The sequence below is a fragment of the Coptis chinensis genome, chromosome 3 (assembly GCF_015680905.1).
Source record: "Coptis chinensis isolate HL-2020 chromosome 3, ASM1568090v1, whole genome shotgun sequence".
NCBI lineage: Eukaryota > Viridiplantae > Streptophyta > Magnoliopsida > Ranunculales > Ranunculaceae > Coptis > Coptis chinensis.
Window position 1 is genome coordinate 51,853,247 of NC_141458.1, and position 18,117 is coordinate 51,871,363.

Below are 18,117 nucleotides of genomic sequence, written 5' to 3' on the forward strand. Positions count from 1 at the left end.
AGCCATATTCATGGAGGGAGCATATGTGTATTGGGCTAAGAGATAGGGCCTACCCCATAGTGTGTATTGGGCCAAAGAACAGGCCCAAGACCATACTATGCCCCCATGAAGTAAACCTAAGAGAGGGCTATAAAAGGGAAGAGAGAGGAAGAGGGGGGGGCAGCCTAAATTGTGGTGCAGCCGATCAAAAATAGAGCACTAATACTAGTAGAAGGAATGGTCGCGGAATGGGATGCGACACAGTTGTTGATAAATCATCCAAGAAAGGAGCAGGATTATAAGTAGAGGAGAGTATGATTTGTAACCCCATGGATTGATAAATAAACGAGAAATGTATTATCAAACTACCCTTAAATTTGCTGGAACCATGCCTTAAAGGAGCCCATGAACAAGAATCTCCGTGGGAAGCTTGAAGTTTGAAAAAGTTGAGAAAGAGTACGAAATTTGGAGACATGCAGTGCTGTCGTTTTGCATATTCTGTGTTTCATTGATTAGTTTCAATTGGAAAAAAAAATGAATCAAAACGTCATTATCCCAAAACACAAAGACAAATAGACAATAGACATGGATGAAGGTGAGCTATCAAAACTATTCATGCACTGATGTTGCCTAGCCAAATGAAGATTGGGATCTGGATAATGGCAACAAAAAGCAAGTGGTAGTGACGCTGGCTTGAATGCTTCTCGTGGCTTCTCATCTCTATAAATAAGACCCTTTTCATGGTTTTACCAAGAACATCCCCATGCATAAGCTTTCCAACGCAATAACAAATTGATATGAATAATTCGATAGGATCTTTGCCAGCATTGCTAAGGTGACACCAGCAAAAGCATATCCACCATAGGCAACCATATCAAGCAACGGTGCATCTCCACTAACCAAAGTCTGTAGTGCGACTTTCAAAATCATGACCTCCAAGAACCAGCCTAGTAAACCCTTCGTAAACTGCACATTCAGAGCTTCGGGACTAAACCTGCAACAAGATGACGTTGAAAGCTAAATTTAACAAGAAGATTGATCTGAGGAGCCGAAAGTATAACACCCCGTGTTTTTTATACGTATTTTTCTATTTAATTAATTAATTAAATTGTTTATTTTAAAAATTCGTCGGATTGGACTCGGGATACGTGGGCTTGGTTTTGGGCCGAGATGGTGTTGGGCTTGGGTTTAGGACCCAGTATATATAAACACACCGATACGGAAAATAGGGTGGAGAGAAAATAAAATATAAAAATGGGAGTTTTTATCGTGAGAAAAAGGAAGAAGCCTTCTGGTGTGAGTAGATATTTTATGGATTTATGTATTAAATCCTCGTTACTATCGATTTCTTTTAGGTTGAAATATGTAGTGTTGTAAAACTTAAAATTATAAAATTTTGATATAAAACATAAAGAAGCTTGAAACAATTTGTTAATGGTCAGTATAAGTCCCACGGCCCGATTTCGGCTTCGTGGAGACTCCTTTTGTTGTGGTTTTGAACTCACGAACTTAAACTATCGAAGACTTGACGCTGGGGTTGTTAATGGCGCCACCGCCATAACGGATTGTCCCCAGTTTTGTTGTGTCGAGAATGGTTGGTTTGTTTGTTTTATGAATGTTACCGCTGTTGGGTTGGATGGGGTGAAGTTGAGGTGGTCGTTTAAGATGAGGGAAGTGCGTGAAGCTTGAAGCGACCATTAATGGCGTTCAAGCAAGGGCCAACCGTTTCATTTTGTTGTGTTTAACTTTGTTTTGTTTTGATTTTTGTTGTGAGGTTTTTGTTGTTTGGTTATGGGTTGTTGATGGTTGTTACCGATGTTAAAAGCTTTGGAAAGCTTTAATGGAGGCTTTAATCCGCAGGCGAATCGGATCTAGTTTGGATGAGGATAGTTGATCTAATAATTTGAAGATTTTGCTTTCATTAAAGTTGTTTGGTTTTCATGGGGGTCAAAACCGATGTGATTCTTTGGAGGAAGAAGATGGTGGGCATTTTGGGCTTGGACCTTGGGCGGGTTTGGATTAGATTGGTTGGGCCAAAACCTTATTTTGTTTGGGCCTTTTCTAATTGGTTTTCTTTGGGCGATTTTTGATTGTGGGGCTGGTTTTATAATTCCAAGTGGGTGAGGTTATAATTTATGAGCAGTAAGTTTAGATTGGAAAAAAGGCGAATCAGTGCAAAGGGGCTTGAGTGATTTTTGGATATTCACTCATGGGGTTTAAGCTTAGGACTATGGGCTTTTGGGTTTTGGAGTTTAGGCTAGAACCGAGTGGACTCGACTTTGACCGTTGACCCTGGGTTTGGACTTTAGTTGACTTTGACCGTTTACCGAGTTGACTTTTAACTTCGAATTATGATTTGGGTTATTAAGATAGGGTCTAGGACTATTAGCATACTTGACTTTAGGCTAAGACCTCTATATAAATGTGTATGTGTATTTCAAGTATTTTATGATATACAACGTTATGACACTAAGACATCCCCGAAATTAATAACGCCGTAAATCAAAAATACAGGAATCAAGATACTCATTCGTTATCTTAAATGATATATAAAATAAAGGACTCTTTTTAGAACTCCACGACTCAAGTTTGGATTTGAGTTTTTTATGATGTCCGATTGAATGTCATATGTTATATGGGCATGAATGTGTCATAAATGGCCGTTAAATAATATATATGGGTATTCATTGAATGTGCCATGAATGACCGGGTATTCATTGAATGTGCCATGAATGACGGATTGTTTGGACGGGAATGTAGGGTTGGGTATTCCTTGAATGTGGCGGGGAATGACCTAAGGTACATAGGTTGTGAAATGGGTGTATAAGATAAAGTAATTGATTAATCGATAAGAGAAATGGATTTGTTTATCACGAGTGTGCTTGGGTTTACTATTGAATACATATAGAATATCTACATATGTTATATATACAAGTTCTAACTTTCTTTTTGCGAGGAGGGTAGGACTTAATAATATTTTGTCTTGAGGGGGGTGCGGTCCTACCCTTGACGTTAAGTGTAATTCAATTATTTAGATATTAAAATGAGTTATTAGAATGAGTTAATAAGATGGGCGTTAATAAAATGGAAGTTTTGCTTGGGAAGAAATTATGCGGTTAAAATGGCGGAACATCTTCCAAGTGAATGATTAAGTTATGGGATAATATAAAGTGATTGTTTGAATAATCAAAAGTATGATAATGTTTACATCATACCAAGCCAAATTCAATTTCTTTGACCCATGTTTTGCTTTGTTTTTAAATTCTGCGGCGTGTGATTTGGATTCTTGTCTGGAGCAGTCCGGGAGTTTATATTTTAGGTCTGTTCTTTTTGGAAGTATGTAATAGCGTAGTTTCATATTCATATGGAATGAGAATAAGATGTTGAGGACCTGTTATTCTTAGAATTTTATATTGATGATTTTTGAATGGAAGAGAGAATTTTTTTTGGAGTTTTTGTTGTTAAGATTATTTATGATGTGGGTTTTAGGTTTTGACATGTGTAGTATTCACCCCGTCATAGCCTGGGTTTTTAGACAATTGAATATAGTGATGTTTGAGATATTTATATTTCAAATATTCATTTTTTTTTAATTGTTTAGAAATTCGGGCTGTGACAGAAAGTGTGCTGGAAATCTCATTGTATATGGAACTAGCACATAGTACTATATATATGTTGAGTTCAATGATTCACATTGATGATCACATCGAGCTGCCACATCTAAAGAAAAATGTTCCCATGTATGGCTATAAATAAAGGATATTCGAGGTTATTTGCTAGAGAGAGGAAATTTGTTCTGAATCGTTTCAAGGCTCACTTTCCATGAAGACCCAATAAAAGGCCTGCGAGCACCAAATAGCTACCAAATGCCATTAAAGGAATGTAGAGGTCTGGAGCATTAATATCATAGATTGGAGGTTTATAAGAGTCTTCCTTCAGCTGGTTCAGTTATCCTAGTCCAGTGTCCCTGTACAGATGTGAACTTCAGATTCCATGGATGAAGCTTTAAGTAGAGACAACAGAAAGAAAGAAATAATAGATAAATAAGCTTTTATGGTGACAATGGTGTTATTTCGAAAAGATATTAATTTCCAATCTATATATATGTCTATGGGACATTACGCGAAAAACACACCAACAATTTGTTGGTATTATATGAGTGGTGCCATGTTTGGCTATTGTTGCACAACTTTGAGGCGAGTTTGATTTTCTGAGTACTCCAATGGTTTAGCTACTGCAATCTCAAAACCAAATAGCACAGTGTACACGTATAACGGGATGCAGTTTAAATGTCCAATGGTGGAAAACCCCGCATGCCACTTCTAATGGCGCCTAAACACTTAATTCCAAATACCACTTTGGCTGCCATTTGAGTACAATTTCAACAGCTGGGAAATTCATTGTCATAGTGGAAAACTTCGGACGCCACTGGCAGCGGTGCCTGATCTGGACGCCAGTGGTCGTTGCATTTGAGTCCAACTCTATTCTGGTCCAGTTTTTACTCCTCTACTGCATCCCCTCATATCTCACTGCATATTCCCGATCAGATATCCAAATGCAGCAGAGGATACTGCCATACTGGGACAGTGCATCATTGGACCTGATTTCTCCTTTTCGTGTGTTATAGGCTTATAGCACACCCTTGGAGTTGGTTTTAGTTGTGAAAAGAACTGCATGTGACGTGGATAGAAGAAGAGATTTGCCGGGGCGTACTAATTACCTTGTGTAAGAATGGAAACAAGATCACCTTCAACTTATTCCTGACATATTTGTCATTCACTTGGAAATAGTACTGTGGATCGGGGAAGTATCTGTTTAACTGTCAAAAGTTGAAAGAAAGTCAAACGATAGTATTATGGTCTCAAGTAGAGGATTATATATGGTACTTATTTTCATGTATTCTCATCATCTCATGTATGTCAGGCTTAATGTTTGTAGATGGATCTTGTAAGTCTTTGTGTACCTCCTTTTAACGATCTAACTCTTAGGGAGGCTTGTAAGTTTCAACTTTTAATAAAACAGGTGGGGTCTGCCTTAACCCCATATATATATATATATGGTACTTATATTTTGTAGGTTTTCTACCTAATTAGTAATGGAACTATCTAACAAGGATAATTCACTCATATAAAAAAAAAAATTAAAATCTATCAAGGATAATTCATTACCATCATCTATCATATTGTTGAGTATTTCCTTAAAATTTATGGACAGGTTAGGTTTCACTCAAAAGTATTTTTGTTCAGAGTTTAGCTTACACTTGTTTGCATATATTCAGAACTTGATTCCATAATCCTCTCCCCACATCCTTCAAGCTCACTCCGGATGAAATCCGACCCTGTTCCATTGAGTGCATTCTCAAATTGGTAGGGCAATGAGTAAACAGGGGACCGCCGCACCTCTGCATCACTTCCTTGGTACTCATACATTGCTGAAATATAGTAAAAGAAAAGGTTTTAACAGGATTTAATAGAAGTGATTCCAGTTGGTGCATTACGACAGCTGTAATTGGTAGTCACTGGTACGGAATTTTAGAACAAATACACGAAGATGATGATCATTAGATAAGGTGGCACAGCAGAGGGAGACGGCGGCACATCAGCACGCAACTGGAAATAGAGTATCAATAACGGAACTTAAGTACTGTTGAGTATCGAAGGCCCTCTCTGTCACATAGGCACATAGCCCCGCCTTGCCATTGTAAGCAGGGCACTAGCAGGTCCTTTACTTTTGATTCGTAAGATGTCAAAATAGATTCTATGACATTATCATGTCGAAGAAGGATCAGTATGCTGAACTGGACTGATCCAAATTAACTTCTTCTTTATTTAAAATTCATATTCGAAGTGAAGTATGAAACAAGATTAGCAACTTGGCAAGGGAAAGGAAGAATTGCCAAATATCAAAGCCAACAAAAGTTAATCAGATTAGGTGCAATGAAAAGCAAATAAGTTGTCGAGTACTGAAGTAGTGAAATATAAATAAATAAGCACATACCTCTACAGTTTTTCGCCATCGATTTCAGAAGGCAACAGGAAATCAAATAAGCAGCCGAGGTTTAGAACACTATGAAGTGAAGCCTAAATAACCTCCAACCATATGATCTTCATGCAAAGGGATGGCACTACTAAAGAGAAACTTGTATTGGACCGCACCCCAATGTGTGAAAGCAATAGTCATGTAGACTGTGATAGTCCAAATAGTCATGTAGACTGTGATAGTCCAATAAAGACTATTGTATGGGAGAGGAATGAACGTCGCTTTCACTGTTAATATATATATGTAGTATACTAGTACCTAAGCTCCAGAAGATTGGAATGTGTGTGAGACTCGTGAGGGGTTCCATTGGATAATTTGAATTAGGTTTGATGGCAATGGACAGTCCATAATCATTTGTTGAACTCTTGGCAGCACATCATGTGCTCTGGAAATGGCTCCATAATCTGGGTTCTTGATCCCTCCCTATGCAATATACACGCTGTGCTATTTGGCTCGCTAGTCCTTCAATTCTTTGTTGGCTAGTATCTTTGCTTTGATCTGTTCACGATTTCTTTTATCCTGTCTCGATGACCCGGATGTGATGGGCTAGGAATGCAGCTATTCATCACAAAACTTCACAATATCTGCCTAGATCAGTAACAACTAACAACTAGCAAACATATCATGTGAAAACAATCTGTTGAAACTTTGTCTGCCCCAGTTTTTTTTATATAAACGTTGTGATCTGCGTGGGTGAAAGTATAACCGGTATCAAGATTCATAATTTCAGTAGCAACATTTTTTTCTTTTTCTATTTTCTTCCCGATAATTCCATAATTTAGTGTAAGGTACTCCAAATTCAGAAACAATATCAAAACTGGTTTGAGTTGTAACGGTCCGTAGATCATATCTCCAAACACTCACAAGTAACAAGTGTAACAGGGAAGTGACATACCTAGCTTATGCTATGCCTAATGAACTGAATAAAAACATCAACACCTCTACAAACTACCTCAAGAACCAAAATTTGAGGTCAAGACTTCTTCATCCCCAACAGACACGGAGATATGGGATGTGAACGCATGTATACAACCCCTAGGATGTGTTCCCTAGCTCATAGGGCAATTAAAGTTGAGAATCGCAGGTGAGTTCCTTACAGAGAAAGAGTCTTACAGTTCTGTATGTAAGGTTATATCCAGAATTTGGGGGGTTTACAAAATACCAAAAAATTACTGAAAAAATAGAGGGCAAAGTTAAATGATTTTGGAGATGGGAGGTTATGTCAAAACACTAAACATTTATGGGGGGTTAACTCAAAAAGTTCCTAGTATTTATTGCCCATCCAAGCTAAGTTATGCTGCACCCTCAAGGAGATGAATTACAAAAAAAGTCATACATGGAACTATTTAGAAGTGACACCGTTGAGCACAGGCGCTGAATCTGAATCTCTTTTCATATATTAAAATAACGAACAAAGTGACACCATTGATGTTAATGACCGCTTCAGCCCAGCTAGTATACAAAATTGAAGCTCATCTACATTGCTTAAAGATAGGTTCTTCTTACTTTAGCCCTTCAAGACCTTGTGGCATTCCTAGACTCTGCGCAAGATTACTCATCCTCTCCTTCATTGCCTGAGAAAAGAAAAATCAATGCTCAATTTCACAATTCAGTACAAGTATTATATTCAACTTTTCTTAAGACTGAGTCTCACCAGGACACTCTTTTGGTGTGCATCCCTGTACGCCTCCGTAACCAAGAGTGAGAGCTTCTGGATTATATTAAAAGTATGTTGGTAAAACACATAGCACAATTTTTTTTCTTTAATGGTAAGTAAACACAAAACAAGAATCATTAATTTATTCCAATTACAACGCTTAAAAGACAGATAAAGAGAGGAGGGGTGGACGGACCAGAGGGAGGGTACAGTCACAATTTGCAAGGAATTACTGATTGGTAGCACTTGACGTTACAAAGAAACATGAACCACCCATAAAAAAACTAAGAAGCCAAACAACTAAAATCTGCAAAATGTCACGCAAAGACTAGTTTGACTTAAGTATTATTGTGGTCATTGGGATTTGTTATGAGGTCTGAGGTCTGAGGTCTACCTCCACCAGTAATGCTAAAGTGCGAAACTATTCAGTACCTGCCTCAATTATGATATAACCAGTGACTGGTGTGAGAGTTTTTTCGGAAGTGTAAAGACGAACCCTTGAGACCCAGAAAGCTAACATATCCTTCACCAACCGGGAATAAATCAAAACCAACCCAAGACTGATATGATAATCCCAATCTCACAGAAATACAGACAATGGATGAGTGTGCCCGACCGACCCAGTCTGATATACAAGTGGAGCAAGATAATTATAAGTTTCCTTAGCCTAATAAGGTTGTCTATGATCAGAATTTTGTTTTGTGTAACAAACCACATTACAAAAAGTGGCGTGCAATGGAATTTCTACTTTCCAAATATAGGTGCTGGAGTAATGCTGAGATAGAGCTAAGTAAGGTAACTCTAAGTGAAACCAGGAGGTCGGTTAAAGACTAAAAGGGTATAGTAAAAAGTTGGAAGAAATTCTCCCTTTCTGGGTATTGAAGATGACTCAGCAATATCAGTTTCACAGCAAGAATAACATCAAAAGTCTCCAAGAAGGCACAAAACTAGCAATATCCCCATCTGACTTATGCCTAGTGTTTAAAAACATTGAGGGCTTCAAGCATTTTATGGAAATAACCCACTGAGGTTTAAGTCACAATACAGTATGAGGCTCACACCTCACTGTATCGAGGCGTACGAGTTGAGGTTATATGAAACTTAGCCTCACTAAAGCACAAGATTTTGTGGACCATTATGCTTCATAATATCAATTTTTCACCATTTGTTACTACTTTTTCCCACAAAAACCCCCTAATAACTCTCTATAAAGACCAAAATGTCCCTATTAGGTCATGTTTTGTATATCAAAATGGCATCTTCTAATTGAAACTAAAGACAAAAATGACCCTATGAGGTTTTGTTTTGTTCATCAATTCCTTATATAGCCTTATGTTCTAGTAATTTTATTAAATGGCGAATTGTTTCTCATTTTTCTTCATTTAATACTATGCTTTCTAGGTATTTTTGAGCAAAAACTGGTTTGCAAACTGAGGCTTACACCTCAATCGCCTTTAAGGCTCTCCTTAAGCCTCGAAGAGGCTTGGCGCCTCAAGGCTTATATGCCTGTTTTTTTCTTTAAAATATGCTTATGGCATGTAAATGCCTTGGCGCGTCCAATAACTAATATCATGAAATCCCAACCTTGGCGCGTCCAATAACTAATATCATGAAGTCCCGACTGGGGTGATTTGAAAAGATAGAGATGTCAGAGTCTCAGGAGTTATAGGAGCAAAAGGTCTGTCCCCCAATCACCTATCCTTCCATAAGCTAATTTGAGCCCCATCCCTTAACCTAAACTCAGTCTCCTCTGAATATCTTCAAAGCATCATCCCTTTCCAAAATTTGCATGAATATGCCCAGACGCCGTCCAAACTGACTTCCCCTCGTCTAAACTTGTCCAGTACCCATTATGTTCCATAAAAAACCTCAAGAGCCATCTACCGTAGAAGGGCATCTAAACTTCTCCAGTACCCATTATTGAACTCATGTATTCTTCCTCGCCGCCTGCCCCAACGCACACAAACACACAGTATTTCTTAGACATAATCTTTTCCAATTCACTAGATGATACCTATGATTCTCCTCACAGTTGTCTCTCAAGAAATTCCCAATTAATACTTTCGATCCTCATAGCCACAATTATATAGGGCATGGTGAATAAAGAGACAGTAGACAAGCAAACTCGACAGAGTACCCCTTTCACCGGTATCTCCCTTAACCTTCCAGTTTAGGATGGGATTAAACAAAAAGCAGTCCCTTAACCTATCGATTCTACTAAGGTAGACCAAGATAAAACGAAAAAAGACTCCCAACACAACTACCTATTTCCCCTACAACCTCTGTCACCTACACCAAAGACTTCACTCTTCACCATTAATCTTGAGCATAGAGGCTACCTCAAATCAACAAGGAACCACAATATCCGCTCACCAAAGATCGGAAACAAGCATTGAATCCTGCCCAATCCGAAGACCCCGCTGAACTCAAGATCAATAGATTTACTACTCAATTTTCCCAAAACTTCGACCACCCAGAGGAACAAGAAGGGAGAAAGGGGATTTTCCTGCCTAATACGCTCACAACTTTTAGGAAATCCAGCAGGCGGCGCATTAATAAGATCGAAAATGAGGTTGAACACACACATCTAATCCATTTCCTGCTTCCACCTACATCTCCTTATGTTGTCTAGAAACTCTCGACTCCCATAATCATAAGCTTTCATCCAAGGTTGAAAAGAAACGCACTGAGGCATAAAGCCTCAAGGCGACCTTAAGCCTTTTAAGGGTTTAGCGCCTTGAGGCTAAACCCTTAAAAGGCTTAAGCCATACACATTCTCATATTCTTATTAACTTTTTACCATTTTTTTAAATTTTTGACGACTTAACACCTTATAACTTCTTTAAAGACTAAAAAATATGTACTAGGTTATGTTTTGAGCATCAAAACAACAACTCATTCTATCAGAGATCACAAACTTCCATTATCAAACCCCTTTTTCCTCTCTCTGTTTTTTTTTTTAATCTAGCGTCACAGAGTGCAAGTTGAGGCGTAGATCTTGTTTTTAAAACACTGCCTCAATCAAATAAATCTAAAAAATGGAGCTCTGGAATGGCAAAATCTCTCCATTCCTCAATGGCTTCATTAACAATGAGCCTCGCCTAGGATTTGCCAACCTTTTAAAAAAGACCAGTTGGTCCTCTATGATAAGCTTTAAGATCAGCCCATTTGATCTCACCGACAAACTCTTCAATATCTTGATGTATCCTAGGGTTTACAAGGTTGTCGAACCCAAAAAGTCGAAATCATTATTGCACCTGCGTGTGCATCAAATCTTATTGCTCACTAGACTAATCAGCTATAAATCGCTATTCTTAAACAAATGTTCTATTCAAGCTATTCCCAGCAAAGTTGTTTCCACAGATTGGGGTTCACATACTCAAAGAAAAAGTCAATGGGTAAATCCCACCCTCCTCTCAAGTCAACAAAACTGGTGGTCGTTAGAGTTTACGCAAGTCAGTAGATATGTGGGACACTAGACACCATCAACTGGAAGGATCCAACAGCAAAAAGGTGGGATCCTGTTTGATGGAAGAAGTGTATTTCCCTCCCAACAATGGAAGATCAATCAGTTCATTCTAATAAAGTCATCAAAGCTTCCCCCACGCACCAATGACCACCCCTCCAAAAAGTGAAAAAATTGTCCAACTCTGCTGAGGATGGTGAAATTTCTTTCTTTCCGGAGAGATACCACCCTGATTAACTTGAGAGTGTCCTCTCCCCTAACATGCAAAGATAGACAAAGAAAAAGATCATTCAATGTGATCCAGTATCTCCACCCACAGACTATCCGAATAGCGCAGAACCATCCAGGAGCCCCAAACACCGAAAGACCTTGCAAATACCTTCCATCTTCATATGTCAAGCTATAACTAAAGGATTATTTGAAACCAAAAGAATGGCCAGTTGGAGTATTCAATTTGATGAAGAGGTTGATAGCCGTTTCTTCCCTTAATCTTAACCTAGGAGCATTTCCCTTAAGTCATATTAAAGCTTAAAATTACCTCTTTCACATTGTATTTCCCACTTATAGAGATTAGTAAACAACTATTTGCATCGTGGCAAGCATTTAAGTATTTAACCATGCCACAACCTTTATAAGACAGCACAACAATCAAATCAATGCTAGTTGGTCTTAAAAGCCACCTAAAGAGAAGTTTCAGGAATAACACAAATAGAAAAAGGCAAAAACTTGTACAATCAATGCAAGATGAGAGAATACGTACTTCTGATCCCAACTCCATTGCAGCCTCTGTGATCTCAGTGCGTATCGGTTGTTGATTTCCAGAAAGGGTTACCTAGAAAAGTTCATACATAAATAATTGTTAAAATAATTTAGCGAAGAACAAGAAGAACCAAGCCGTCAACTTGCACCATTAAGAGAGTTTTGAAAAATGAATTAAACTTCGACTATGTTCTGCAAACAGTATGTCAAATAGGACTTATTAACAGTTTAACACCAAGAGTCCAAGACCGTCTTAACAACAAAAACAAACTACACTGCCTGGAAATGCACTGATGTAATGTTAATAATGTGTATTGGGCAAGAACTTTTATCTTGCCAGAGACAGTTATATCTCAAGTTTCAAAAATCTGTGCGAAGTTTCTTTGGAGTGGCCCAGATATGGAAAGAAAAATGCATCACGCAAGTAAAGAATGTTTGGCACTAACAAAGAAAGAAGGCGGATTGGGAATCATGAATCTAGGACTATGGAATAAGGCAGCCTACTGTGGGCTCATATTCAAGATAGTTACTAAAGAGGAAAGTTTATGGGTCAAATGGACTTGGAGTCACCACATTAAGGATAAGAACTTCTGGTCAATGCCATGCCCAAAGGAGTGCGCGTGGGTGTGGAGGAACTTACTTGAGTTGAGAAAGGTGGGTTCAAAGTTCATTAAGTATAGTATTTCAACAGGTAATGAAACTTCTCTCTGGTATGACCTTTGGTGCTCACAACTCCCTCTCATTGAAGACCTAAATGCCAGGAATGAAATCCATCTGCCTTTGGAATCCAAGGTAAATGAGTTGACCAGCTCTGGAACATGGAATGCCCTTGTGCATAATTTGCAGAATACTAAACTGAGAGACAGAATCTTAAACATTGAGATTAACACATTTCTCGACTCGGATAGAATTATCTTGACGCCAGACCCTAGAGGTACATACAGTTCTATCTGCCTACAATGCTTTGAGAATCCCTAGGGAGAGGGTAAGATGGTATAATCTGGTTTGGGGGAAAATGGTTATGCCTAAGCACTCATTTACTGCATAGCAATTGTTTGCTGGTAATTTACCGACTCAAGACAGACTTGTCAAGAAAAAGGTATTGAATAACTCTTCATGTTGTTTGTGCAACAACTCGAGGGAGAATTCAAAGCATCTGTTCTTTGAATGTGAATACAGTAAAACCATTTGGGAGGAAGTAAAAATGTTACTAGGAGGTCAAACTGCTGCTTTGAGAGTTTGAGCTCAAATGAAGAATGGTGGTACCTTATAGGTAACTGTAGCACGAATTCTTTACAAGCAGATCACCAAAATTTACATCTGTGCTACGATCTATTATGTGTGGATTGAGAGAAACCAGAGAAGATTTCAAAACAAAAGGCAACCAGCTCAGGTGGTAAAACAGAGGCTCCTTCAAGATATGAAAGTGTATGTACAAAGTCAATTGGATGAAGTCAATAATATCTATAGTGATAGAATGTTCTTGGACAGACTTGGTATAATGGTGAGATACCGAAACTATGCTCAGAAGTTCTGCAAATGGTTAAAGCCAGAACAAGATATGTTCAAATTGAATACTGATGGAGCAATGTCTTATGATCGGTGTGGAACAGAAGGAACAATAAGAGATTGTGAGGGAAATGTTACAATGTGCTTCTCGGGTTCAGGAGGAATGAATTCTGTCTTATTTCAAGAACTAAAGGCAATATTGCAAGGTCACTATGGTTGTCAGAGTATTAACATTCTGAAGGTGGAGGTAGCATCTGACTCTCTTAGGTCTATCAAGATTCTCTTGGGTAAGGAGAAAATACCATGGTACTATGTCAATCTTGTCGAAGAGATTAAGGCAGTTTCTGCTAACTTTTCTATCATTAAGTTCATACATGTCTATAGAGAATGTAATAAGGCAGCAGACTTTCTAGCAGCACTATCAAATGTAAATGATGTCCTCTATTTTGTTCCTCCTCTAGAGAACAGACTGACATGTATTGTGGAGGAGGAAAAGGGATCAAGTTTATATAAGAGCTTAATACAGGTAGGGGTCTGCCTAACCCCAAAATCTTATTCAAAAAAAAAAACTATAAAACATCCTAAGAGTTTGCATAAGCTTAGTAATTCTACCATACGTCACCCTTGCATAAGCATTTGACATAATTAGTATAACTTTTTTTTTTTTATCGGTAAAATGTGATGTGTATATATATATAATCATAAGTCAACTTTGTAGGATGAGATATCCCACTCAGATACAACAAAGGGAAAGATAGATACAATATCGATACTAGAAAAAAAGAGTATAACTTTATTAGGAATCTTCTTTAAGTCCATTCCTTAATCACCCTGTCTTCCAAAATGAGAGAACCCTAAGGTAAGAGACACCTTCTGACCAACGCCAGTCCAATGCATACGGGTGATTGTGCATCGAGATGCTAGGAATAGAATTAAATTGGTCTGCATCTCGATGTACAATCAACAGTGTGCATCGCTTTGGAACTCCTCAAGATGAAAGTCTATTCAAATTTCTCAAGAGAGAGAGACCACATTCTCTCCTCTCTTGTTCTCCATCTCTTCGTTTTTTGTTTCTACCCCCTTTACTGCTAAAAGCTGACCATACTTTAAACTTTCAAAAGCATAAAGCTATTATATCACCGAGTAACATTTGCACTATTGCGAATAAAAAATGTAACACTGATACAGATATGAAATGTTTGACACTGCCTCAAACATCCACACCTTAATCGATCAGTACCAGTTAAGTTTTATATCTTTCATTTCTCAATAGTAATTAAAATATGTCACTCTTCTTTTATATTGTAAATTGTCTTCAATTTAATCCTATGAGATTTTTGGATGGAGATTTTGTAAAATGAATTGTGAAATCAAGGGAAGAATTGACAGAACTCTGGAGAATGTTGTTAATGGGAAAAATTATGTAGTAGGCCTACAACCAACCAACACAATGAACTAAAGATAACTAATATCCAAAGCAAGCTCGTGTTTAGGGATTGAACCGTTATTATTCATATAAACATTACTAGATTACAGTCGCTTTAATTGAAACTTCTTGATTTAAAAACGCTGGGGTATGTGTTATGTGGTTGAGTTGTTCTTGGGTAAGAGAACTTGATAACCTGGTTTGTGCTTGGGTTAGAACTCAACCTGACCTGCCGAAGCTGCGACCTATTTCCAAATAGATTTGTTTTGTATCCGTAAGTATAACCAATCCAAAAGAAAGTAGGATGAGGCGTCCAACAAGTACAACGACAAAGAAAACGAAGAAATTTAAAAACAAGAAATCACTAAGCAAGGGTCCCTGGTCAACAAATCAAGAATCCCATCTTAACATAAAACGGCTAAAGAGGTATATCCCTCATCTCGTCATACACCTTGGACCAAAAGAATAAAAGAGCTGACACGATGACCTCCTCCATAGTCTTCACCTTTCCTTTGAAATGCCTACAATTCCTTTCCAACCAAATTCCCCACAAAATGGCAGAAGGAATTGAGACTTGCCCCAAGAGAAAGGACACCATAAAATGGCATGATTCACAGACTCGTCCTCATTCAAACAAAATGGACAGAAATCAACATGAATTTCCTAACACGTCTTTTCCTAAGGTTATCTAAGGTGAGAATACGACTTTGAGAGGCACACCACACAAAGAAAGCAATTTTTTTAAGGTACTTTGGAGCCATTGATAATTGTTCTTGGGAAATTAGCTAGGTTACATGGACACGCCATATTTTGAAAAAAATCCGTGTCCGATACGTATCCACTTGTCTGTGTCTAATGCGTGTCTGAGTCTGATACATATTGCATGTAATTTACCTCGAATTTTGATATTTTGCCGTGTCCGACAATTCGTATCCGTGTCCGATACGGCGTGTCAATGTAACCTAGGAAATTAGGTATAGGTCCCGGTCTAGATCTAGGAGGGGAAATTGCAGATCACAGCCAAAAGAAAAGAGACTTAGTAGAAAACCTCCCCTACTCGTCACAAGACCAAAGCCTTCTATTTTTATCCGATCTTGCAAGAGGAATATCATCCAGTAATTGTGTGAGGGCGGCCACACTTGCCTGTGTCCGAGAGAGCAACATGAATTCCCAAGTCTCAAGCACAGTTTCCAGAACAAGTTAATTGGGTGATTCTTAAGATCAAATAAGGTATATAATCGAGGAAAAACACGGAAAAGAGGTCTCTCACCCAACCACACATCCTCCCAGAACCAGATCCTCTCACGTTACCCAATATGAATTTAGTGTTCCTTTAGAAAAACTTCATAATATTGTAAATGCCTTTCCAAACACCACAACCATACATAACGGACACCGGACCACTAATCCACCCCATATGATTCATAAATAATCACCTTCCTCCAAAGGCTCTCTCTCAAACCACCATAACCATTTACCTAACAAAGTAAGGTTGAACTCGTGTAAAATCCTGACACCCAACCACCTGCGTGCTTCAACAAACAAAGTCTATTCCATCGAACCATATGGAACCTAAATATTTCTCAGAGTCATCCCAAAGAAAGTTCCTAATAATTTCTTCCAACCTATGTGCAACACTCAATGGCATGTGAAAAAGAGACATGTACTAAACAGGCGTCCTAGAGAGAGTGCTCTTGATTAAAATAACCCATATGCTTTTGGAGAGGAAGCACCCTTTCCAACCAGCAATCTTCTTCCTAAAACTCTCCACCACTGGATCCCAAATAGCTTTAGACCTACAACCCGTTCCAAAGGAAGACCTAAGTATCTTGACGGATGCCCCGCTGCACAATCCACAGCATAAGCCACATACTATCAATCTGCACCCCCTCACCCACTCCAAAAATAGTACTCTTAGTCATATTGACCTTCAACCCTGAGCCAGACTCGAAGCAGCATAGGATACCCCTAAGAGTTCCGAGTTGTTCCTCATCCACAAACTAGAGATGAGAAATGAGGATACCATCCTTGCCCACTTTAAGACTCTCAAGAACTCCTAAGTGGTTACAATTCAATTTAAATGGACTACAATATAACAAGTGGATGGCTCGGGTGTGGATGGCATAGAAAGGCGGAAAAGAAATAAAATCCTTGGAAGGAGCCCACTTGAGGATTACTACATTAGACGTCCATATGACTCCTTTCATGGAGTCGCTATAAGTTTTCCTCCTCCCCTTAATTCCTTTTCAAAGGTTGATTGCACAACTGGAGCTAAATCACGTGCATTCCCTCTATCTTAATGCAACTCAAACAAAACGTTAAAAAAAAATAATAATAACTAGAATATACATACTTTTATTAGCTCCCCTTCACAATAACCATCAAATTCGGCTCTGCATTAAAGAAAGAAATCGAAACGTCATAAAAAGGATGGATGAAAAAAAAAAAGTATAATAACACGAAACAGGTTTGATATAACATACACAGCAAGTTCTTTCTGTACACGAACTGCTTCAACTTGGACAACCATTTGCGCCTTCTTAACAGTCTCATACAAATTTTGCATATTTCCTAAAATCCCTGCCTACATTGAACAGATAATAGTTGGTTCGACTAATAAAAAAAATAATAATAATAATACAAACTAACTCACCTTTGATTGCCCATCATCACTCTTTTCATTATTATTATCCTTCTTCCCTCCAAATAAACAATAGACACGTGGATATCTGACACGTGGATATGTGAGTGATAGACCAATTGGTTTTAGTTTACCACCTGAAAAACAATAATTATTATTATTGTTACGTATCTGAAATGGAAAGTAAAATTTGAACGGAAAATACTTACGGAGAGAGGTTGTGCGAGCATTAAGGGGAGAAATCTGGAGGGTAAAAGCTGTTGTTGACGCCATTTCTCCAACAGGATAATTATTATTACTAGTATCAGATTCAGTATTCTCCTGCACATAATCTTGTCCTATTGACCAAAATGTCCTCCTACTTTAAACTAATTACGTCTTCTCCCTCCCTATTTTTAGTCAACTATGGTCTAACCATTTTTAGTGTTAATTTGTTCACACAAATGGCATAGCGAAACCACATTAAACAACATTTTCACTTCAATATATTTACTTAGGGACTACGATCATTTTTATATTTTTCTCTCGTTGTGATTGTGCGCCGTAGGGCATCACCAATGGGACCCTGATATGGCCCTCTGTCTTCAAATTTAAGAGAACAATACTTAAATGGGTTTCAATGCAGTCTCTATATTGCCCCT

At 38.2% G+C, this 18,117-nt stretch overlaps 1 protein-coding gene and 1 pseudogene across 2 annotated transcripts; both read right to left on the bottom strand.

Moving 5' to 3' along the window:
- Positions 1-439: 439 nt before the first annotated feature.
- On the bottom strand, positions 440-6,112 carry LOC147509960 (uncharacterized; annotated as a pseudogene). Its single transcript, XR_015218654.1, has 5 exons — positions 5,977-6,112; positions 5,238-5,410; positions 4,700-4,798; positions 3,797-3,946; positions 440-973 (listed from the first exon to the last, which is right to left on the bottom strand). The product of XR_015218654.1 is annotated as an uncharacterized LOC147509960 (transcript).
- A 1,154-nt stretch (positions 6,113-7,266) lies between these two features.
- On the bottom strand, positions 7,267-17,840 carry LOC147509961 (Putative BCR, YbaB family COG0718). The gene is made up of 7 exons (XM_086602094.1): positions 17,686-17,840; positions 17,489-17,613; positions 17,319-17,419; positions 17,189-17,228; positions 11,902-11,973; positions 7,673-7,729; positions 7,267-7,592 (listed from the first exon to the last, which is right to left on the bottom strand). Exons 1-7 carry the CDS (start codon positions 17,747-17,749, stop codon positions 7,521-7,523), a joined length of 531 nt encoding a protein of 176 aa, XP_086458220.1. The 5' UTR covers positions 17,750-17,840; the 3' UTR covers positions 7,267-7,520.
- Positions 17,841-18,117: the final 277 nt, after the last annotated feature.

Excerpts from the sequence above, each read along its gene's own strand:
- LOC147509961 (XM_086602094.1), bottom strand. The coding sequence starts at position 17,749 with ATGGCGTCAACAACAGCTTTTACCCTCCAGATTTCTCCCCTTAATGCT. Across the intron at positions 11,974-17,188 it reads GTGAAGGGGAGCTAATAAAA|GTAACCCTTTCTGGAAATCA; the intron begins GTATGTATATTC and ends GAACTTTTCTAG. Across the intron at positions 7,730-11,901 it reads CAATGGAGTTGGGATCAGAA|AAGCTCTCACTCTTGGTTAC; the intron begins GTACGTATTCTC and ends AATATAATCCAG.